The sequence below is a fragment of the Engystomops pustulosus genome, unplaced genomic scaffold, assembly GCF_040894005.1.
Source record: "Engystomops pustulosus unplaced genomic scaffold, aEngPut4.maternal MAT_SCAFFOLD_233, whole genome shotgun sequence".
Taxonomy (NCBI): domain Eukaryota; kingdom Metazoa; phylum Chordata; class Amphibia; order Anura; family Leptodactylidae; genus Engystomops; species Engystomops pustulosus.
In genome coordinates, this window is record NW_027285112.1 from 37,034 (window position 1) to 62,821 (window position 25,788).

General features: G+C 41.3%; 1 protein-coding gene across 1 annotated transcript; it reads right to left on the reverse strand.

Moving 5' to 3' along the window:
* Nucleotides 1–559: 559 nt before the first annotated feature.
* LOC140109611 (programmed cell death protein 2-like) lies at nucleotides 560–9,620 on the reverse strand. Its single transcript, XM_072132115.1, has 6 exons — nucleotides 9,238–9,620; nucleotides 7,280–7,525; nucleotides 3,743–3,904; nucleotides 3,006–3,127; nucleotides 1,882–1,995; nucleotides 560–1,567 (listed from the first exon to the last, which is right to left on the reverse strand). The coding sequence occupies exons 1-6, from the start codon at nucleotides 9,521–9,523 to the stop codon at nucleotides 1,406–1,408; spliced, it is 1,092 nt and encodes a 363-aa protein (XP_071988216.1). The 5' UTR covers nucleotides 9,524–9,620; the 3' UTR covers nucleotides 560–1,405.
* Between the last annotated feature and the right edge of the window lie 16,168 nt (nucleotides 9,621–25,788).

Sequence of the window (25,788 nt, forward strand, 5' to 3'; positions counted from 1 at the left end):
ATTTGAATAGGTTGAGATGTTAGGTTCATAAAATGGTGTTACTTGTGGGGGTATATAGTACAAAAGCCTTTATAGAGCACTTCCAAACTGCATTGATCACCACAAATTTTACATTTTTACATTTTAAAAAAATCTGAGAATTTGCTACTAACACTTGAAACCTTCTCACATCCGTAAAAAAAATGGGAACGTAAAACAAATAATGGAAATAAAAAGAAGACCAATGGCAAAAGGTTTCTACCCCAAAAAAATTGTGGTGTGACATTTTGTCTAAAAAGTATAACATTTGAAACTTTGAAAATTGTAATTTTTTTCAAATTTTTCCTAAATTTGTGAATTTTTACCCCCCCAAAAAGGAACGGATCACCGAAATGATACTACTAACATAAACTACAATGTCTCACGAGAAAACAATCTCAAAATCACAAGGATATCTTAAAGCGTTGAAAAGTTACTACCACAGGAAGAGACACTGGTCAAATTTCTGAAAAAAGGACCGAGCCTTAACCTACAAACAGGCTGCGTCCTTAAGGGGTTAAAATAAATTTGCAAATGGAGATGGGTGCAAAATGTTTCTTATATTTTTCTTCTGCTTATCCAAGAGATAATCCATGAAGTAACATTTCTTATAATTTACTAATTATAAAATGGAACAAGAAGATAATATAACACAAATAACTCTGTAAAATAAAGTGCAGTCAGGAAACACTTTGGGTTGCAGTCAGCCATATATTACGATCCAAGCCAGGGAAAAACCGAGATAAAGATAATCTTGACTTTAATTTTCCTTTTCTGAATGGCATCACAATTGAACCAATGACTAAACCAAGTATAACAGGGTCTTGGAGAGCTCATGCTATAAAATCCCTCACAGTAGTTTAACTCATAATTTAACTTCAATATACTGTGTTGGTTACCTCAAACTGATGGTTAAATATGGCGACCTTCTTTACAACCGTCTTATGCCTCTGTGGAAGATAAGGACTTTTCCCATAAAGGCACACTCTTGTAAACTTTTTGTGCACTTAACCAAAACTTTGTCCTACCATTCAACAAATTTAATCAATATTGTCATGTTCTTTTGGGTACCTTTCCTGTAAAGTGGAGGTACAGGCAGTCCCTGGGTTATGTACAAGATAGGGTCCATAGGTATGTTCTTAAGTTGAATTTGTATGCAAGTCGAAACTGTATATTTTATAATTCTAGTTCCAGACAGAATTTTTTGCTGTAATGGGACCAAGGATTATCAACAAAGCTTCATTACAGACACTTTACATCCTGGGACTATAGTAGAGCATTCAGAGAACTTCACCAGAGGTCATAGTAGGCAGAGGGGTCCGTCTTTAACTAGGGGTTGTCTGTAAGTCGGGTGTCCTTAAGTAGGGGACCACCTGTACTGTGCATTTTACATGGTGTCGGCTGGCACATCTTGTTTCCATAGGAACTCCTCAATGTAACGCGTTTCTGCATTGCAATTTGCAGAACAAGTGTAGACTGCCAGGACACCCCAGTCAATGCTCTCCTGAAGACTATCCACTTTCAGATGGTTCAGTAGCTGTGGCATAACCTGCCATAAACAAAACAGATGAATCTTAATACAAAAAAGCCTACAAAACTGCAATGCTTAACTGCTACCTACAGTGCATTACTAATCATTTTCTATTAGAAGTGGTAAAATCAATGGCATCCATCTGAATTTTTACACGGATTACAAGCTCTTTATTTTTAGTAATAAAAGTAAAGTTTTAGTGAAAATGACCGATGGGTTTCAGTGAGGTCATTTAGACCTTTAATGATAAACTTATGGACCCAGTCCCATAGAAATAGTCAACGATATTGTCTTATGCTGGCCAGAAACACACATTTTCACATCTTTCCTACCTGGAATTCAAAGGTCCTTTTGGCTCCACATTCACATTTAGGGATATCATTTTCTGAAGGGACATTTTGTATAGAAATCCACAAAGGTTCGCCATCTTTATAGTACCTCAAGACCTACAGGAAAATTCAAAACAAAACACATTTGTTTTAAGTATAAGAAACCAACATTAGAAAATATAGAAGCGAAGCAGCACTCTTTAAAATGTATTTCTATAATCCACCATAATAAAAAAAACGACATTTCACCCTCTCTATGAAGGCATTATCAAGCTTGATAATGCCTCCATAGAGAGGGCGAAACCTTGCTTTCTTTTTATAGTGGATTAAAGAAATCCCTTTTTAAGGAGTGCTGCTTTGCTACTGCTGTATTTTTCTGGTGAATTTTTGATGGGTCTGGAACAGCCGCTTTTGAAGACTTGCACAAGTGCTGCTCCAATTTTCTCGCTTTCTTCAGAAACCAGCAGCATAGGTGGATAGGTTGAATCCACCATTTACCAGTTTTTCTCCTGCAAAACTTCTGACACAGCTAAATAGATGTTTGTAGTAATAACAATTACTTCTTTTAACGATACTTGTAAAGTGATACCAAAAATGTGCCTCATAGCACCTTCCCAATATTCTGTTTTGCCCAACCAGGAGACCATTACAATAAAGTCACACATACTGTGTGTGGGTAATATATCCCTGGCTAATGGAAGATGACAAGTTTACCCTTGTAAAACATAACATAACATAAGAAAATCACTTCAGACAAATTCTATACCCTAACAAAAATAAAACATACTTAAAGGGAATCTGTCAGATGACATAAAACTCATAACCCACTACAAGTAAAAGGCGGAAGAGGAGGAAAGAGCCAGTATAGTTTATGCCCCTTGACAAAGTGAAGTCAATTACAGCAGAGGGGCATCCTCAAGCAGGGAGAGCTTGACCTCAGCGCTGAGATCTCTGTGGTAACATGCATACATGTATAAAGTCACAAAGTAAATATTTCTGGATGATGCTACCACACTGAATTTTTCTTCTTGAAGCCATTGAGAGAAACATGATGTTAGAGCAGTTTCTGATTGATAAGGTGCTGCTACTAAACTTTAAGAAAAAATATTATAATAATTATAGAATACCTGCTCAGGTTCAATTGAAATCCTCTTCTTAAACCTACTAAAAGCTTTGTCTTCTTCATTCTCATGCTTTGCCATAGCTGACAACTCATCTTCACTTAATTTCAGCTCATCCATTGAGGACTCTAAAAGAAATGTGATGTTAGATACAACCAACAAAGAGACCCAGCAAAACAGCCATGGAGGATTCTCTAGGATCAGTGGTTATTTTTTTCTAAAAGTAGAAACCTACTGTAAATTTTAGTCTCTATCTTATCTATATGTCCAAGACTTTTCTAAGTATACAAAATTGGCATATAAATATAATATCAAATATAATTACTCATAAAAAGAAGAAGAAAAAAAAGGAATATTTGCTTTGCACAAGTCCATCTAAAAATAATCAAAGTTTTCCAAGCCATCACTTTAACCTCTTAGTGAACCATTAGGCCATTTTTAGTGAATTTCGCATAAAAAGTCCCTTACACAATATAATCAATAGTGTGTGTATAAGGTGATTTGTTGCCTTCATAAGTTGTCCTGCTCAGTGATGCAAACACTGCGATCCCACAATGTAAAAAAGTTTCATGCAACCTGTGTCCATGACAACTTGTTTATTTTATACTTCATTTCAAAAGGTGAAATTTCTATGAAAAAGTCCATATTTTAACTAATTATCATATATAAGAGCTGCATTAGGTAGAATATTGCATTATATATCATGTCTTCTGCAACTGAAAACAAAGAAATATCAATTTTACCAAGATTGGATGACATATTTGAGGTCATTGACTCAACATCCATCTGGCTCATTGTGGAATCTGCATCCAGACTGGCATCAGAATCCAACTCCTCTGGTTCTGTAACAAGTTCATATTCTGGAAACAAAAATCCATGATCTGCAACTTCAACTTGCTGGTTATCTGTAGAGAGAGAGGCAAACATAGATTACTGAAAGACATCTTCGTTCATTTACACCTACTTCCAAAAATGGAAGAGAATGCTTTAGCCTTCTTTGTGTTGTGTTTACCTCTACATAAAGATGACAAGAATATTTTTCAAAGGAAGACAGTTATCCAAGACCAACCAAATGGTCCAGCAATAACCTATCCTCAAATATCAAACAACTACAAAACAGAAGAAATGAAGCTGCATTAGCGATAATGGATTTTCATGTTGTTAAGGAGATCACACTGGTTTCAGACGACATCTTGACTACTGTCCGCCATTTTAAGTATTAGCCAGGGGTCACGCCGGGGGTCAAGCACTGTCCAGTTAATGTCATGATTCAAACTTAAAAGGGAACCTACCACCCCGATTCTACCTATAAAGGTAAATCGGGTGATAGGTGGATGAATGGGACGTGAGGATAGCCCATTTTTTTGGGCTAATCCTCACGTCCCGGCTATCTTTTAGAAAAGTTTAATGCCGTCATATGTAAATTTTTTTATGCGGCTACTGGGGTGTGGAGTAGCCGGACATGAGGCTACAAGCCGCGGCTACTCCACGCCCCAGTAGCCACGTTACTCTGCATAAATCAATTGTCCAATGTATATTCTCTATGTATCCTGCTTTACAGTTTAGTTTGCTTTTTCTCCAAGTTCATACTTTAAGATGAGATGAATCTAACATGCATTATAGTGAAGCTCCTCCCCTACAGATCAGATGAGAAGGGATATCTGCACTTATCTCAGAACTGCTAGCGTGATCAGGAAAACTGGATTAAGGCAGGATTGTCTAGTGTATGTTCTCTCTGTATACATATTATGTTATAGTTTGCTTTTCCTTTTAGTTCATGTTTGTAGATGGATTCTTATACACTATATTTAGAAGATGAGGCAAAAACTGTTTTCTAACATCCCAAATTCAGAAATACACATTAAAAAGGTATAGAAGCTAAGGCTTCACGTTATCTAGGAGTGCTGGACTGTGCATCATTATGATTTGAAACGCTTACCATGCCTTTTCCAGACAAAGGCCCTTTCTTTGAACCATTCATCAAAACTGACTGTTCGTGTGGCAATTCCTCTAAATCTGGAAATTGTTAGAGATGTTGCCTGTGTGGTTACTGAATTGCCACCACCCAAGTCAGTGTTCTCTAGCCTTAAAATAATTAAGTCAAATTGAGATCATCTATAAGGGTGACGTCACACGTCGTTTAAAAACGCATTGGAATAGCTAAAGAGTGATTTGCCTAATTAAACAGCTGTTAACACTTGCGTTTACAAAACACATCTGTTAGCGCATTGTTAACGCATGTGTTCGTACACACTGTTAACACTGGTGTTAACATTTGCGTTTTGTAAACGCACGTGTTAACAGCTGTTTAATAAGGCAAATCACTCTTCAGCTATCCCAATGCGGTTTTAAACGCATGCAGTAAACGCGGCGTGTGACCGCACCCTAAGGATCGAAGGGACCGTGGCGCGGGACATCGGCAGCACCGGAGGAGGCAAGTCCATGGGCCACATTTATCACTTGTTTTTTCTGTTGTTTTTGCGCCTTTTCGTTTAGGCGCACCGTTTTTGCGCCATTTTTGCGATTAAACGTCAAATTAGCCGCGCAGCTAAAATAACCACCTTTCCCTCATCTATCGTTCAATTCCAGATGTTTTGCTGCGCCTAATGATATTCATCACGGGCGACTTTTGCATTTAGGCGCAAAAACGGGCGCAAAAACACTCCAGCTCGAAGGTGGCGTTATCTGAGAAGAAAGCACTGAGCCCCTTTGCAGAAGAGCTCATTTCTAGCAGCAAAGCTCAGCCAGACACTAGAAACATGTAATAGATACAATTAGATACTCTGCAGACAGAAGCTGCAGACTATTTACAGTTCATCACTTTCTATTTACAAAATATTCTGCAAAACCTGAGCTCACAGCAAGAGCAAGAGAAGTTTGCACAAGTTTGCAGAATTTTGCAGATACTACAAACAAGTGTCCCCCATGTAATTCTGCACAGTGTCTGAGGGGGATATTGTGCAGAATTACAGGGGTGCAGCAGGAGACCAGCACTGGGGGATCCCCTCCTGGAGAAGCCACTGCTGAGGAGGTCACTGGGTGCTGGGTGTCACACACCTGGGTGCTGCTGTGAGTGTTATCTTCATTCTGGGATGTGGGAGAAGCAGAGAGGAGCTTGTAGCAGGATCACATGTAAGTGTCCGAATCTAACATTGCGCCTAAACTGCGCCTAAACTGCGCCTAAACTGAAGTGATTAATAAGAGGCAGAAAATATACTTATCACAGATGGTTGTAGCTTGTGATAATTCTAGCAAAACAGTGCGCCCGAATTTAGGCGCAACTACTACACTTAGGCGCACAAAAGTGATAAATGTGGCCCCATGTTTATTATGTTTAACTAGCCCTCCCCAGCCCGGCCATAAAAAAAAATTTTAAATTGCAGGGTGCCGTATTTATCCTTGTAGGCCAAATGTTTGTTCAACTTGTGAGAGTTTTGGGCTTGGAATTGTCCCATTCATGCGTCTAAAAGTTGCAAAACAGAGCATGCTATTCCCAGACCTACTTTTGGTAAACTACTATTTGGAACTAAAAAGTCCCACACCACAAAAAGACCCAAAAGAGACTAAACCGGCAAATTATCACATGTATCACAAAGGGAGAAAACTTGACATACATTGCAATGATGAAGTAGGCCAACTTCAGGAAACTTGAAAAAGTGGCAGCCTAAAAACTATGATACTTGTGCCCCACTGACTCACTAAACAATTATTCAGTATAGTTTTGTTAAAAACTGTTGCTTGTTGTTTTACATAATTAACATTTATTAAAATATATAGTTATTAGGTTATGTTTTATAACTTGTTTATTGTATCATAATGGTGATAAAAAAAACTTTACTGTAAATGTATCACGTCATGCCCCAGGATTCAGAGTTATGGAAGTTGAGGAGTCAGGTATTTTTTACTGTAACTACACACACCGTGGAACGGCTGTGGGATTTACCTCAGCAGTAATCTCATTACCATTTCACAAGCATCAGAAAGAAGCCAATATCTGCTGGTTTCTGATGCAGATTCCTTTGAGATTCTGCCAAAAAATGATTTCTATACAGCTATCCGCAGCAATAAGTAACAATTCAATTACTTGCTGCAGATGTTTTTTTGTTGCCATCAATACAATGCTACTGTATAACACTGCAGATTTGCTGTAACATGTGCAGATACAAGGGGATACCTTCTTGAAGTGACTACATTAATTCTCCTTCAAAAATAAATATTTATATTGGTTTATTGCAAGGGGAAAAAAAAGAATGCTTTACATTCCATATGTTGCAACTTACCGAACTCTTGACCACACAGCACCTTATGCTGTGACTTCCAATCCATCAGCTGATGCAGTCTGTCACAGTAATTGGCTTTATGGCATCTTGAGCAGGACTTGGGGCCCAGACAACCACAAACTCTACAGAGCCGAAGACCGCATTTCAGCTGGAAGCTTGTAACGTGTTCTCCATGGGGTGGTGGGGAGTCCGGGGGTGGGCCATATGAATAAGTATCATTTTTCCTTGGCAACTGGTTTCTAAAAACTAGAAAAAAATTTTTTTAGAATTAGGAACATTCTTTAAAAGGAACATCCTTCAAAAGAAATCTACCATAAAACTCCATTATGATAACCCAGGGACACTTACTCATAGATCCAGGCACTGTCACTGTGGTAATCTTTTTATATTTGTTATCCATGGCTTCCTTCCATCTAAAATCAACTTTTACAATTATGTTCAACTTTTTAAATTAAGGTTCCCAGGGCACCACAGTGGTGCAAATTCAAAGGCTTTTAGAAAGTCTCCCCCTCCTCCTATGGTAATCTCACTTCAGCACACAGTGAATTTAAACGACCTGTGAATCTGCAGTACGGAGGGCTTCGATCTCATTAGCATAATGTTAAAGGTTGACTTTAGAAGGAAGGAGCCCATGGATAACAAATATAAGAAGATTACCACAGTCATAGTCTTGCCTGGGTATATAAGTAAGTCCCTGGTTTATCATGGAAGATTTTAAAGAGGAAATCTAGAAAGTGAGCCTCTGAAAATAAGGCAGGGTTGATCTTGAAACACCAAAATAAATTAATGGTATTGCTCATAGATTTCTGATACTGGTCTGAAATAGTCAACAATAAGTTTAAAGGAGTTTTACCAAGTCAGGGCTGTTTCACACAAACGTGTGCAGCCCGTGTAAACGTATGGTGGCAGCACACAGAGCAGAGGACGAAATACAATGCAAAGAGGTTCCCTCTGCTGCCTGAACAGTCACGTCAGAACTATATTAACTATTACAGTTCAACAGGGCTGTTTGAGAACGTCCCTGCTTTATACTTCTATATAATGCAGGGAACTCCCTTCCACTGAAACATGTACAGCCTGTGGGATTGTGCCACCATAAAACGCTTATACACGGGCTGCACACGTTAAGGAAGTTATTCCCTATCCAAAGGATAGGGAATAACATGCGGGCCAGTGAGGGTCTGACTGCTGGGTCTCCAATCCATCACGACAGCAGGGTTGAGCAAGTATCAATTGCAATCTGCTATCTTCTTCAGAACTCATATTCACAAACAATGGATGTGCTTGAGATTGCTGAACACTGTACTCGGCAATTCCTGACACTCCCATTCTATGAACGAGTTTTCCTCTCCTGCAATCTCTTAGATGTTTTCTGCATTCGTGGGGGTCCCAGGAGTCCGACCCTCCCAATCTCAAGATAGGGGATAACTTCATAGCGCCATTAATTGTAGTTTATCCCTGACCTTGTGTCATTGGTAACTGAATGTCCAGCCCAATTTTTGCAGTTCTGTTACGCTCTTCTTTGAAAGGTGCTGTACCGAACATACAAAATAATTTACATTTAATTTCATAGAATAAAGTTTTATTCTATTCTTTAACTCTCTCCACCAATCTATAGTCCTAAATAACTGTGCCCCGTGTATCAGATGTGAGATCAACAAAAACTATATTAGAGCTGACATTTGTGGACAAACAGGAAGGCTCCTCAAAGTCTCCTGATGGCCATATGGATCCTACACCATCACTGAACTATATGTATGGAGGTAGTGCCAGGATGTGCCGCTGACAGAAGACATTACAGCTCCTCTGTGCCAGCTAGTGGACACTAGACAGCCCCATGCACTGGTTCCAGAAATCGCATGGTCTGTACACAAGTGACCGGTCGCCCATGCGGCCTCTGGAGAAGGCCAGTTTCGGACTGGTACCATTGCCCCCTGCGAGGCTGGAGAAGGCTGTACCTCTATAGCAGCGGTTCTCCGCTACCCGGTGACACGTGGGATCCCGGCATGTGAACAGGAAGATGCTGCGGTGGAAGCTCCCGGTACACGGCGCGTACACCTGCAGGAGAAAAGCCAGAGGCTTCATACACACTCCGCACTGCATCCTTTCAGGTCCCGGGACCCCCACTTCTCCCAGCCAGGCCGGCCGCCCTCCTATTTTACTGGGGAACTGAGGGCTACGCAGCCGCCAGGGTTCGCATTCCTGCACGAAACCGAGCTCTACGACAGCAATGGAGGCAGCCATGATGGTGTAGAGCACGCAAAGCAGCAGCTTCGGGTCAGATTACGCTCTGGTCACGTGCCCTTCCCTTATCCAACACGAGGCGGCAGTAGTGAGCAGCCGGCAGTGGCGGGAGATGGCACCCAGCGGAGAAAGGTGTGTTTTTCTTTTACCCCTCAAAGGAAAACGACCACTGCTCGCATGATGAAATTATCACCACACCACCCTGTAGGCTATACAATACTGATTACGGCACAAACTTTGGTTATAGATGTCAACCTTTAGTTTAGTTGTTCCCTTGCGAACATAAACTCCTTATAGACGCATGCCGTAATAGTATGGTGTGCGTCGGGTGTATGGAGAGAGCTCACGGGCTGTAAGTCTGTGCTGCATATTGCAGCCAACGCTAGTAAGGTTGTCGCTCCCCGTGACATCCTCTTCCGAAGGCCTGAGGGCGCGTTTTGGTTGCGTTTTCATTGCGTTTTAAAACGCATTACAACAGCTGAGATGAGGTGATTTGCCTAATTACATTACTGTTAACGTTTGCGTTTACAAAATGCATGCGATAACGCATTGTTAACGCATGCATTAACAATGTGTTAACACATGCATTTTGTTAACATAGCGTTAACACATGTAAATAGTAATGTAATTAGGGTAATCACCTCTCCTCAGCTGTTGTAATGCGTTTTAAAATGCAACCAAAGCGCAACATGTGTCTCGTTTTAACCCATTCCTTACAACGTGCAATTTACATTACAACGTGCATTACATTGTAATGAATGAGTAGGAAGGGTTAAAGTACCCTGGTGGTGGGGGGTTTAAAAAAATAGTAAACATTAAAAAAGTTAAAAAAAATATATAATGCATACTGCATTTAACCCTGTAACGGAAAATAGCGCCAAGTACAATTTTAGCATTGAAAAAGTCATCAAAAGTTACACAAAATGACACCACCCACAACTCCATACACCAAAGTATGAAAAATTGATTAGCGCCAGAAGATGGCAAAATTAAAGGACACCTGTCATCAGGTCTGTGTCACTTGTCCTGTCACTACTACCTGTTGGAGCAGCTCACAAGGATCCATCCCAGCCTTTATCTAGTTATTTCATACATTAATCATTATAAAATCATCTATTTTTTATCATGTAAATGAGGCTGGTCACATGGTCAGAGGCAGTGATGTCACCCCTGTTACCCCTCCCCTCTCCTCCCCCTGCTCATGTCTGTGTATAATGTATAGTAAAGCATGGCTAGTGTGTGCTGCATCTGCTGACATGCTGCATCCTCCAATATACAGGTGAGAGACACAGACATCAGCTACACATGAATCTGACATGTTCTGCTGTAACATGGCTGCCTGTAGCTGCTGTATCTCTCTTATATACACACACATGCACACACAGGCTGCAGGGGGCGTGGCCACCAGCACCAGGAAGCACTTCATTATACAGCCTCACATCATTATACAGGCTGTCAGTCATGCACTGGGGGTGTGGCTGTGCCTCCCACTCATGAATAGAGTGGACAGCTTGAATATGCTAATGCTTCATTGGACATTTCACAGGTCATTTACATACAGCTTTAGGACCTCATTGCTTAGGTTTACAGGCATGTAGAGGGACAATGAAGGGATAGAGGCAATGCTCTCTAATGGCAGTTTATGAAAATATATTTAGTTTAGGGGGTTATTTTGCATGACGGGTTCTCTTTAAAAAAAAAAAATTGTAGGTTTTAATTTTTGTAAATGTATGAAAACATTATAAAACCTATACAAATTTGGTATCCCCGTGATCGCAACATAAAATCCAAGCCCACAAGAAAGCAGCGCAAATGCATTTTTTCCACCATTTTCACAGCATTTGGATTTTTTTTCCGACTTACCAGTACACGGCATGGAATATTAAATACCATCACTATGAATGGCAATTTGTTACACAGAAAACAAGCCGGCAGTTAAAAAAAGTTATAGATTATTGATGGGGAGTGAAAAAGCAAAAAAGGGCCAGGTGGTTAAGGGGTTAATTATGCATGCCTTCATCTCCTTATGCGCCCACCTTCTACGCATGCACAGACACAAACTATTGCGCAGCCTCCTAGGTCTCACTGCAGCTGCGCGAGTTTGTCTCTGTGCATAAGCGATAAGTACTTAGAGCAACGTGACGTCACGGCTCTCGGCCCAGAAGGAGGGCGCATGAGAAGATGGAGGCATGCATAATTAACGTTCGGAAGGGAACGAAAGATGGCCGGTGACGTAGGCTAACTCTGAAGGCTGATTTGCATATGTGATTAAATCGATTTTTTTTTTTAGCTAAACTAAAGGTTGATTCCCCTAACCATGTATGTGCTGTAATCAGTATTGCATAGCCTACAGGGTGGTGTGCTCGCATAATTTCATCATGCAAGTGCAACACCCCTGCAGATGCAAAGGGTTAGTTAGGTGTTGTGACACAAAAACAACCAAAGGGACAGGCACTACCAGCGTGGAATACCAATCAAAAAAAAAAAAAGAGTCCACGCATACCAAAGAGTACACAGTATGCAACAAGCGAACAGATAGATGCGTATATTGGACAAACAATGTAGTACAAAGTTTATTGAAAAATAGAATACATAATATCAAAAGACAAGACAAAAAAATTATTTAAAAAATACTTAAAATATACACCTGCCGGTGTATCTAGCTACCAGGGGCCAAAATAAGACACTCTGCTCCCTAGCTCAATCTGCCAGCAAAGTTAAACATGTGTTGAAAAAGACCTAGAAGCGCTACAATTTAAACCTAGTGGTTGCGGTGACCAAAAAGGTACATACCGCTAGTGCATACAGATGCGCTATACGGGCAAAATATACAATACCAAGATGTAACTTATTGATCCATGTGTAATGGGTTGTCAAGCATGGTCAGAGAGCGGGGGAGGTGGTAGACCCCACGCGTAATGTCACCACGGGGTGACTTCCTCAGGGGTAAGTGAAGACAAAGTGCCACGTCCTGCCTATATATGGGAGAATCCCCGCACCCTCTGCAACCCTGTGGCAAATGAAAAAAAAAAGAAAAAAGCAGACAATTACCTGCCATGAACATGAGGCGCTGTGAGATGGCGTGTATTGGATGCGACTGCGTCTGTGCAGAGAATGGCGATTCATGTGCACAATCATATGATCAATGACGAGGCCACATGATCTGAGAAAAACAACAAACAGTAAGTAACAGCGCCTGCGCTGTAATACTTTCTGTGTGCATAATAATGCAAGATATTAACTGAGTAGTATTTAGTCGGCAAATAATAACATAGTGTGCGATCCCCACTAGGACGATAAAGTTACAATTTACAACAAAACGGGAATGTAATTACAACGGTGACTTGCAACAAATCGTGCGATTCCCATTTTAACAAATTAGAGAATTAGCATGAATGCTCAGCGAATAATTATCCAAAGACGAGGTAAAAAATTGTATTAGAAAATGAATATAAATATACCAATGACGTAAGAATGTAAATGCAAAAGCCATATATAATTGTAAACAATGTGACACGGCGGTGAAAGAGGGATACTGAATAACAGTATATAGCTCGATCAAGAGCTCCATAGCCATAAGATGTAATACAACAAAAGCAAATTTTTAACCAATAGTATACCTATGTGTTACACGTACCACAAACATCAGGCGGACGTCAGAGAGGATAAGGTGCCTCAGTGCAGACCGGTAAGAAAAAAAGTGTATAGTGCATCACTAATGGAAGAGCCTAGACAAAAAATTAATAAAGTGTGGGGTACATAAAAACCACTAGCGGACATCAAAAGAAGCTGAAAAGCTCCAGTGTGAACAGGTGAGTAATATATAATATATACAGTGCATCACTGATGGTCTGAACATAGATCTGAATTCATACAGTGCAAAGTTCATTAACCCCTTAACGGAGTAGCTCTACGGCGCAGAGGTACAGGGAATGTATGAAGAGGGCTCACGGGCTGAGTCCTCTTCATGCAAAGGTAGGGGTTGTTGCATATTGCAGCAAACTCCCACCGCTAATAACCGCGGTCGGTGCTTGCATTACGATGCTTTATTACGATCACCGCGCCCCTGAACGTCATCCGGGGGGGCGGCGATCGGTTGCCATGGTAACCTCGGGTCTTCGTTTGACCCGAGGCTATCTGGCTTCTGGAGATTCGTTACGAGCCAGTGGCTCATTGTAATGAATGAGCTGCAAAAATGCCATATATTGCAATACAGAAGTATTGCAGTATATGGTAGGAACGATCTGACCATCTAGGGTTAATGTACCCTAGATCAGTGATTTTCAACCTGTGTGCCGCGGCACACTAGTGTGCCGCGACACAAGGTTGAGTGTGCCGCGGGGGAAAGTTCCCCGAACTAAGCTGCCCCGGTGTCGAGCTGCCGCCGTGCCCCTGTATTTCTGCACCCATACTTACCTCCAAGCCCCGCGTCGGCGATCCGCCCATCTTCTGTAGCTCCTGTACCGCGCGGCCCATGTCACGTGACTGACGCGACCTGACGTCAGGTCGCGTAAGTCACGTGACCAGAGGCGCGCGGTGCAGGAGCTACAGAAGGTGAGCGGATCGCCATTAGGAGTGAAGGTACGTGGAAGAAGACATCAAGGGTAAGTATATAGGGTTATTATTTGTATAGGGAAGGCAGCTAGGGTCTTTTTTTTATTAGTAAAGGTAGGCTGGGGCTTTTTATTTGTTAAGGGGGCCTTTAGGGCCTTTTAATTAGTAAAGGGGGGCCTTTAGGGCCTTTTAATTAGTAAAGGGGGGCCTCTAGGGCCTTTTAATTAGTAAAGGGGGGCCTCTAGGGCCTTTTAATTAGTAAAGGGGGGCCTCTAGGGCCTTTTAATTAGTAAAGGGGGGCCTCTAGGGCCTTTTAATTAGTAAAGGGGGGCCTCTAGGGCCTTTTAATTAGTAAAGGGGGGGCTCTAGGGCCTTTTAATTAGCAAAGAAAGGCCTCTACGGGCTCTTAATTTGTTAATGGAGGCCGCTAGGGGCTCTTAATTTGTAAAGGGAGGCAGCTAGGGCCTTTTTATTAGTAAAGGGAGGCAGCTAGGGCCTTTTTATTAGTAAAGGGAGGCCGCTAGGGTCTTTTTATTAGTAAAGGGAGGCATCTAGGGGCTTTTTATTAGTAAAGGGAGGCCGCCAGGGGCTTTTTATTAGTAAAGGGAGGCCTCTAGGGCCTTTTTATTAGTAAAGGGAGGCCTTTTATGACTGTTTTAGAGTCATTTTGTGCTATTTTGGTTGGTGGTGTGTGTGATACAAATGTGAAGCATTTGGAGTGTGAATGATAATTACATCAATTAGAATGTGACAATGTGGCCTATTAAGTTTCTAATAAGGACTATACAAAATGGAGTAAAACCTTGTTCTTTGTCTCATCCATGATGTGATCACGCAGTTTTAAAAGCGAGAATCACGCGCTGCACAGGACCAGCGCGTGATCATTGATACATATGTTACAAAATGATGATGTGACAGTATCTAGTACGGAATAATGCCTTTGTTCATTTCATGTTACAAAATGATGATGCGGCAGTATCTAAAATAGATAGTGCCTTTGTTTATGAAATGATATAAAAGCAAGGGGATCCTGACAGGGGGCAGGGACTTTTCCAGACTCTCGAGTGGACGCACTTCGGTCTGTGATGTTGATCCGGAATTTTCCTTGCCCTGCCGAGGTCCCCCGTCAGGATAAGTGATGCTACAATATCCGGTAATGTATTGATGCTTACTTTCTAATTAATATGTACTCAGTATATAAGCAATAATTGTTAATCTGTTATTCAGCAAATAAAAATATTACTGTTTAAGATTAAATTTGTATTGACCGTAGTTCCTTCCTAATTAGTATATTAGTGAGCGCAGTAAGTAGGACGCTAGGTCCACCTTATTTTTTGACAGGCAATACATTAATTGGCGTAGTTAGGCAGGATCCTGTATAAAACGCTGCGTTAACGGTCCGTGAGAACAGGCCCAGGCTGGATATCTCACTTACTGTCTGGAACTTCTGTTGAATGCAGCCCTATTGCACGGGTCGGCAGAAGTGAAGGATAGGTGGGGTTGAAGGAGCGAGTGGAGTGGGCTCACGGATAACGCAGCATATACAGGAAACTGAAGTTAATTTGGAAACCAAGACCTTTGCAAACATTCTGACATTATAGGGTGGTTGCAAAGGGGATAGGGAACTCCTGTGCAAAATTTGACCAATTGGCGTTTTGCCAAAATTCTCGATCTTTTTGGCACGAAGCCAAGATCCGAAAAATGTTCAGGAGACGTAAAAATCAAGCCCCAGAAGGAATAGAAGTGCCCGGCTGGTCTGAGGCACCCTATTCTATCTTAGCACAGGAATTAGGAACATCAGGGTTAGCAGAACCTTGGGAAAGTAAGCTCAAAACTTGTGAACCCGTAGATCTAGTGAAAACGCTAGAAGGGGTCCCTGCAAAGGCAGGTGATGCAGTAGCGTTAGGAAGACGCACCTGGATTCTTGTGAGTGCATATCGCGCGGTGCATCAAAAGAATCAACTTCTGTTAAAGAAGTGCTCTCAGCTAGAACAGAAAATAATCGAGCTGGGAGGTCAGAAGGTGGTGTTAGAATGTAATACCAGGCTTCTGAAAGATAAGTTGGAACACTATCAAGGAATAGCTGAAAAGGCAGCAGTTAAAGTAGCCCAGAACAAATATAAGAAAAGAAGAGGGAAGGTGAACAAACAGAAGGTACACAAAAGCATTGCAGTAGCATCAGTAGGAGATTGGGATCCCGATAAATGGGATGGTGATATATGGGATTCATCTTCCTCAGGAGAAGATTTCCCGGAGTGGGAAGATCCCCCAAATCCCATCATTGATCCCCCTGGATTAAAAGCTAATCCAGTAAGAAAACGTTCAGAAAGAACTGAACACGGGATGGAGCAGGCAAGAGATGCCGGAGGAAATTTAATGTTTGATGAAAATGGGGTCGCTATTTTGGTGCCTGTCCCACCGCAGACCCGAGCTCGGACGTTTGTAGAGGATTTCTCTCAGTCCGAGGTGGATAGTATACTCAACCAATTCAAACAGAAAACAGGAGAAAGTGAGATAGCATGGATGGTGCGTATCAATGAGCAGGGGGCAGCGGGAGTCACCTTTGACCCCCAGGACATTGTGAAGTTTCTTACTTTACCAAGAGACCCTACGATACAAAGGGCAATGAAAACATATTTTGCTTCAAACCCCCAGGAAAATAACCAAAGCTTACTGATACTGATGGCAAGATGTATGATGGACAAGTATGTGACTGAGGCAGACATACCAGTGCCAGATAAACCCTGGTTTTCCCTGAAAGATGGTATAGAACGCCTCAAAGAAGAAGCGATGCGCAGCGCATTGCCGGTTCTGGGAGTTGATGATGACTTCTTGAATATGCCTTTAACTGCTAGCATGAGAAATAGATTGGTAAAATCTGCCCCACAAGCCTATAAAGCAGTCATCCTAACACTGACTGTGGCTATGACTGGAGAACCAGTGGGGAATGTGTTAGGCAGGATGAGAGACCTACAGGACATGGGGGACTGGAAAGAACCCTCTGCACCTACCTCTCATCCAGGTAATAAAAAACCTTACAACCCAGGATACCAAAACAAAAGTAAGGAAGGGGAGGATCGGGTATCTCGAAAAGAGATGTTCCAATCCCTCCTAAAAGCAGGAATTAAGAAAGAGACCATAGATGGAAAAGAAACTGGAGAACTTTGGCGTCTTTACAAACAAAAGGTGCTGTCTGCCAAGAAAGCATCTAAGACCCAAGAAAGGAGTGACGCCAAAGTAGCAACAAAATCTAAACTGGAAGCCCCAAAGAAAGTAACATGGGAGGATTTCCAAAATATCTACCCATGGAAAGAGATGCAGGAGGCAATGGCCATCCATGCATCGGCTCCTGTCCCGGAAGACAGTGAGGAAGAAATAGCATAGGTAGCCAGCCAAGCCCCCATATGGATAAAAAGAGATGATCGTCCATATGTCAAATTAGGAATCCATTGGAAAGGGGGCAATGTACAACATGTCCCAGCATTAATTGACACAGGGGCGGAGGCTACCTTAATACATGGAAACCCCAATAAATTTAAAGGACCAAAGGTTCCAATTGCGGGACTAGGAGGAAAAGTCATAATGGGAGTGCAAACAAAAGTTGCACTAAAAATTGGCAATCTACCCATTCGAAATTATTCAGTGCTAATAGTCCCTGTACCCGAATACATCTTGGGTATAGATGTACTCAAAGGAATGACCCTTCATCTACAAGAAGGGAAATATGCATTTGGGGTTAATAAATCCCAGATCCAGATGAGACCAATACTGGTGGGAAAAGTAAAAATGCCTCCAGTACATGTTCCTCCTGCTGCTAAAATGGTAGCGATGAAACAATACCGCATACCCGGAGGACATAAGGAAATAACTGAAACAATAAAAGACCTGGTGGAAGCAGGGGTAATGAGGCCTACCACCACTGCTTGGAATAATCCGGTATGGCCTGTCAAGAAAAGTGACGGCTCATGGCGGATGACAGTGGACTACAGGGAGTTAAACAAACAGACTCCCCCATTGACAGCCGCAGTACCAGACACCATAACAATAGTGGAGACCATTCAAAGCCACTCAGGAACTTGGTATGCTGTGATAGATTTGGCTAATGCATTCTTTACTATTCCCATTGAACAAAAAGCACAAGATCAGTTTGCTTTCACCTGGTTAGGTAGGCAATATACCTTCACCAGGTTGCCACAAGGTTGGTTGCACAGTCCAACCATCTGTCATCGAGTTGTGGCTGAACATCTGGATGAAATTACACTTCCAGCTGGAATGCAGTTTTCTCATTATATTGATGATATAATGATACAGGGGAAAAGCAAAGAGCAAGTGGAGGAACAATTGAAAATTCTTCTGGCCCATATGCGAGCAAAAGGTTGGGAAATCAATGAGGCCAAAGTCCAAGGACCGGCTGAGGTAGTGAAATTCCTTGGAATTCAATGGAACAAGGGGCATAGGGAGATCCTTCCCAAAGCCCGACAAAAAATTATTAATTTCCCAACCCCAAAGTCTAAACAAGAAACACAGTCCTACATAGGACTATTTGGATTCTGGAGACAGCATATCCCACATTTGGGACAATTGCTGGCTCCCCTGTACAAAGTGACCCGGAAAAAATATGAATTTCAGTGGGAAGAAGAACAACAAGTTGCATTCGAAGCTGCTAAAGAAGCCATACAGCAGGCAATGGACCTATGGCCTATGGCAGCTGGACAGGTGGAATTGCATGTGACAGTCCGACATATGTATGCCACCTGGTCTCTTTGGCAAAAACAGGGAGGAAAAAGAGTTCCTCTTGGATTTTGGAACAGGAAATTACCAGATGCTGGAGAAAAATACACGCCCTTTGAACAACAGTTGCTGGCATGTTACTGGGCTCTTGTTGAAACCGAACAACTGACAATTGGACATGAAGTATTGATAAGACCAACAATACCCATAATGCAATGGGTACTGTCAAACCCAAAGACCAATAGGGTAGGACATGCTCAGGAACAAAGTATCATAAAATGGAAATGGTACATTTCTGAGAGAGCCAAAGCAGGAGAAGGCGGGACCGCCTCTCTGCATGAGAAAATAGCAGAAATCACAGAAGAAGACAATCCTCCAATAACCGCACAGGTGATGGAAGAATCACCAGTGAAATGGGGAAAAAGCTATGAAGATCTCACTGAAGAACAACAACAACATACTTGGTTTACTGATGGCTCAGCCAGGTATGTGAGTGGGAAGAGAAAATGGAAAAGTGTAGCCTACAATCCCAAATTAGGTAAACATTTGACAATGGAAGGAGATGGCAAGAGCAGCCAATATGCAGAGTTATATGCTGTTTTCCTTGCACTAGCATTTGAGAAAGGTGGAATGTGTCATCTGTATACTGACTCATGGTCAGTAGCAAATGGATTGGCTACTTGGATGATGGGTTGGAAAAAATACAACTGGCTTATTCATGGGAAAGAGGTATGGGGAAAAGAGGTTTGGGAGCAAATCGAAGAGATAGTGCAGCAAACTGTAACTACTGTATTTCATGTGGATGCTCATGTGCCAACTGACTCACTTGAACGTTTGTTTAACTCTGAAGCAGATAAAGCAGCAGCAATCAGAACGGCCGAGCCCGCTAGTGGAAACCACGCAAGTACCGGTGAGATTCAGGCATGGCTTCAGGGTACAGCCGTTTGGGCACACAACAAATCAGGACATTTGGGAGAGAAAGCCACTTACAGGTGGGCACAAGAGAGAGGAGTGCCCCTAACCATGGACATTATAAAAGAGACAATTTTGCAGTGCCCCATATGTCAACACTCACAGAAACGGGAGGTTCCACACACTGTAATGGGGCACATAGCCAGAGGACAATTACCAGCACAGATATGGCAAATTGATTTCATAGGGCCCTTATCAGAAAGCAGAGGGTGCAAATATGTTTGTACCGCAGTGGACACCTATTCAGGACTGATGGTAGGGTTTCCCTGCAAGGCCGCAACTCAATGGAGTACGTTGCGCACCCTGGAAATGATCACACAGTTCTATGGGGTGCCTTTACAAATACAGTCAGATAATGGGTCACATTTCACAGGACAACAGGTGAAAGATTATGCCCACGAGAACAACATCCAGTGGGTGTATCACATGCCATATTACCCACAAGCTGCCGGTTTAATAGAACGCATGAATGGGATGTTGAAGGCAGCCTTGAAAAAATTAAATCAATCAGATACCTCATATGGCCAATGGAGAGATAATTTGAGTGAGGCTCTTCAAGTGTTAAACAACAGACCAATCACTGATTCCATGACCCCTTTAATGAGGATGCTCACTCCCAATTTACAGGTACATGCTAATCAGGTCATTCCCACCGCACTCTGGTGGAAAGTGCATGAGGAAGCAAGGATCCCTGAAAGGGCTACCCCACAATCAGCAGGGTTAGATCTCTGTTCTGTTGAGACCTGGGTAATCCCATCGGGAAAAGTCCAGATGGTGGCCACTGGTTTGGGATGTAGCATACCACCTGATCACTATGGCCAGATAGCTACCCGATCTAGTATGGCACTAAAAGGAGCTATAGTGGTGGGAGGAGTAATTGATGCTGATTATCAGGGAGAAATCAAAGTGTTGATCAACAATCAAGGTCAGGAGCCCTTACTTATTACAAAAGGGGAAAGGATAGCACAAATGTTGTTAATTCCCATAAACCTATCTCTGGCCCAAGAGGGAACTGCCCCAACTGAAGTCACACAACGGGGAGACAAAGGTTTTGGCTCTAGCAACATAACAAATGTAGGAGCAAAAGTGTGGGTCCAGAATAATCAAGGACCACCATCACCAGCAGAGGTGATAGCTGTAGGAAAGGACCGCACACTTCTTATAATGCGACCTGGTAGCGAAAAATGGGAATATATCCCACATGAAAAGTGTTATTTGCGGGAATAATGCTATTTTCTTGTTGACAGGTTCTATGTGTGCTAATATTTGGAATCCTTGGAGGCGGGTATTTGGGTGTCGATGGATGGACACCAGGAAGACATCTCACTACGGAACAGGTGTGGCCGCACAGACGTCCAGGAGATTGGAATGTATACAACCTCACGGATGGAGGGATTGGATGTTGGTATACTTGAATCAGGCCTATAAGACTGATCCAGGACACATGAAAAGGATTCCATCATCATGTGTGAAAACTGGAACTCAATCTCGAAAGACTGTGGTTTCAGTAATAGTGACATTTCCATCTGATGCTATTTGCCCTGTCCGGAGAAGAAGGGCATGGTATGACACCATATTGGGAGGGGTGGAAGCTGTCACTGGAACTTTGAACTCTTTTGATATAGAGACTTTAGCAAATAGAATGAGTAATGCGGGAAAAGGTATACAAGATGTTTTAACTTTGCAAGGACAATGGATGCCTACAATATGGCGTCCATGGAACCAAGCTTTGGGGATAGATGCATTTTTGTTACAAATGAAAACTGCTTCTGATTCTTTTATGTTTGAAGTTGATTCTAATGTATCTAAAGTTTTTAATTGGACGGTGTGTACATTGCAGACTATGTATCAAATGCAACAAAAGACGACAATGCAAACTCAGTTAATGACTGGGAATGAACAGGTATGGAGGACCGTGTTTAATAACACTATACCCAACACCTCATGGTTAAAAATAGAAACATCTAAGATGATATGCAATGACACAGCTTGCCAAGGTATTATCAATATATATAATGTAACCAATCAACAGATAATGTGTAGATATGTAGTGTTACCATTTATATTGGGAGCTCCAGGTCATCAATGGTTCTGGATGCCTAAGATGAATGGTTTATATCTTGATGATAATAATAAGACTTATGATTTAAGTTTGTGTGATGATACTCTGGAAGGTAAGATATGTCGATTACACTCAACAGTGTATGAACCATGTCTCTTACAGAGTACAGTAAATGTATGTGAATTTACTATTTTGCCTACTACCTTCAAAATGTTAGTGGAAATAGGATCCCAAGAGATTTGTGTGATTACAGATACTCCAGTTATAGCAGGTATGCAGGTTCCCTTTGCTGGGTGTTTACAAAATGTTTCCACCTTACAATGGGAAAACCAAACATTCCTGTTAACACATGATTTAGATATACAAAAGACGGTTTATTGGAAACCTAATATATTAACAACAAATAACTGGGATCTGAATCTCACTAGATTACAGAATATTATTACAAATTCTGAAGAAGGTCAAAAGATGATAAAGTCATTGAATAAAACTATACAGCAACATGTAATTAGCACTACAATTGTAGCAGGAAAGATTGTTAAGATGGGTTCTTCCATCCAAGAAGCTACATCACATCACTGGTGGGACATTTTCATGGGATATTCTCCATCTGCAGAGAGGATGTTAAATTGGTTGATACATCCTGTGCTTGTAATTGCTATTATTGTAATTACATTATCTATCTGGAATTGCTTTATGGCTTATAAATTGTTTACCAGACCACGAGTTGTCATGGTCAACTACAGAAACGTCAAATAGTCTACATTGTCAAGGACCGATTGTGATACAAATGTGAAGCATTTGGAGTGTGAATGATAATTACATCAATTAGAATGTGACAATGTGGCCTATTAAGTTTCTAATAAGGACTATACAAAATGGAGTAAAACCTTGTTCTTTGTCTCATCCATGATGTGATCACGCAGTTTTAAAAGCGAGAATCACGCGCTGCACAGGACCAGCGCGTGATCATTGATACATATGTTACAAAATGATGATGTGACAGTATCTAGTACAGAATAATGCCTTTGTTCATTTCATGTTACAAAATGATGATGCGGCAGTATCTAAAATAGATAGTGCCTTTGTTTATGAAATGATATAAAAGCAAGGGGATCCTGACAGGGGGCAGGGACTTTTCCAGACTCTCGAGTGGACGCACTTCGGTCTGTGATGTTGATCCGGAATTTTCCTTGCCCTGCCGAGGTCCCCCGTCAGGATAAGTGATGCTACAATATCCGGTAATGTATTGATGCTTACTTTCTAATTAATATGTACTCCGTATATAAGCAATAATTGTTAATCTGTTATTCAGCAAATAAAAATATTACTGTTTAAGATTAAATTTGTATTGACCGTAGTTCCTTCCTAATTAGTATATTACTGAGCGCAGTAAGTAGGACGCTAGGTCCACCTTATTTTTTGACAGGCAATACAGTGTGCCCCAGGATTTTCTAAGTATAAAAAGTGTGCCGCGGCTCAAAAAAGGTTGAAAATCAATGCCCTAGATGGTCTAAGAATTAGTGAAAAATTAGTTAGAAAAGAAAAAAAATTAATAAAATATTAAAAATTCAAATCACCCCCCTTTCACTAGAACTGATATAAAACATAATAAACAGTAAAAATCACAGACACATCCCAAAATGCCCGATCTATCAAAATATAAAACCGGTTACGGCCGGCGGTGACCTCAGAGACGGGAAATGGCGCCCAAATGTCCGAAATGCAACTTTTACACCTTTTTACATCACATAAAAAATGATCAAAATGTCGCACAGACCTCAAAATGGTAGCAATGCAAACGCCGGCTCATTTTGCAAAGTATGACACCTCACACAGCTCCGTGCGCCAAAGTATGAAAAAGTTATTAGCTTCAGAAGATGACAAAAATGTTTTTTTATTTTTTGTACACATTCGTTTAATTTTTGAAAATATATTAAAACACAATAAAACCTATATAAATTTCGTATCACCGCGATCGCACCGAACCAAAGAATAAAGTAGGCGTGTTATTTAGAGTGAAAGTCGTAAAAACTGAGCCCACAAGAACGGACGCACGTGCAGTTTTTTAAAATTTTTTCCACATTTGGAATTTTTTTTCAGCTTCGCAGTACACGGCATGTTAAAATAAATAACATTACGGGAAAGTAAAATTTGTTACGCAAAAAATAAGCCCTCACACAGGTCTGTACACGTAAAAATGAAAAAGTTATGGATTTTTGAAGGTGGAGAGCAACAAATGAGCGAAAAAACCCTGCGTCCTTAAGGGGTTAAAAAACAATCCATATATGGCCAGGTGCCATAAACATAAATAAAATTAACACTGTACTCACCTTTACGATGCCCCCATAGGTCCTTTTCTTGCTTCAGATGCTCCGATGTCTCTTCATTTCCTCTTCCAGTGGTTCAGCTCCTCTTTGGGTCGTTGGGCTCTCATCGGGTGTTCCCGCTCGGCCGGCACACAAAATGATGGCAGCTGCTTGCCAACGTCATTGTTTGTGAGCCTCCGGTATCGGGAGGAGACCCGAAGAGGAGACGAACAAACCGAAGAGGAGTGGAAGGACCCAAAGAGGCACCGGAGCATCGGAAGCAAGAAGAGGAACTGGGAGGGGGGGGGCCTCTGAAAGGTGAGTACAGTGTTAATCTTTTTTATTGACTCAAGTATAGGCTGAGTTAACTCGAGTATATATATATATGGTAATCCATAACACATGTACGATGCCCAAAATATGTATCCAAGGACCAGAAAGAAAAAAAAACTTGAACTTTTCTACCTTTTGCCATATTTCAGGCATAAAGACATAAAAATTGAAATTTTTTTGTAAAGAATCACCCATAAGTGGGACACATTTGACCCATTGTTGTCCTAAATGACTGATGGGGATAAATATAATCCACCTGTGTGTTATCAAGTCTCCGTATAAATACACCTGCTCTGTGATAGTCTCAGGGTTCTGCATCATGAAGACAAAGGGAAAACTCCAGGCAGGTCAATGATGCTGTTGTGGAGAAGTGTAAAGCTAGATTTGGATACAAATAGATTTCACAAACTTTTTTTTTTTTTATAATCGCTTTATTGGCACATGACTGAAACAGAACGGCATTACAAATCAAGGAGCATTAGTTGAGGTCCATCAGAGATAACATCATACTTCATTATGTAATCATATGCAATTCGTGAATAATTGTGCATAAAAGCAACAACCTTAAAAAACCCTATTCCCAACTTAGGCATAGAACAATTACAATCTTGGTTGAACGGTATCAGAAGATAAAGTAAAAGTAATAACAAGGGTTAGGTGCCTGTCGATCAGTTATAATAATCATATTACAGCAAGTATTGCACTCATTGAAAAGGGATAAGAGACTCAGAGATTTCACAAATTTTAAACATCCAAAGGAGCACTGTGCAATCGATCATATTGAAATGGAAGAAGTATCAGACCACTGCAAATCCACCAAGACCTGACCGTCCATCTAAACTTTCATCTCAAACAAGGAGACTGTTTAGAGATGCAGCCAAGAGGCCCATGATCACTCTATATCAACTGCAGAGATCTACGGCTGTGGTGGGAGGGTCGGTCCATAAGACAACAATCAGTCGTATACTGCAAAATTCTGGCCTTTATGGAAGAGTGAAAAGAAGAAAGACATCCAGAAAATGTGGAAGAAGGTCCTCTGGTTAGATGAAACCAAAGCAAACTTTTTGATCGCAATGCCAAACGATATGTTTGACATACAAGCAACATAGGTCATCACCCTGAACACAACATCCCCACTGTCAAACATTGTGGGTGCAGCATTATGGTTTGGGCCTACTTTTCTTCAGCCGGGACAGGGAAGATGGTTAAAATTGATGGGAAGGTGGAAGGACCCCAATGCAATTTATCTTCCAATAAGACAATGATCCCAAACTTAAAGAAAAATCTACCATATAATGGTTCAC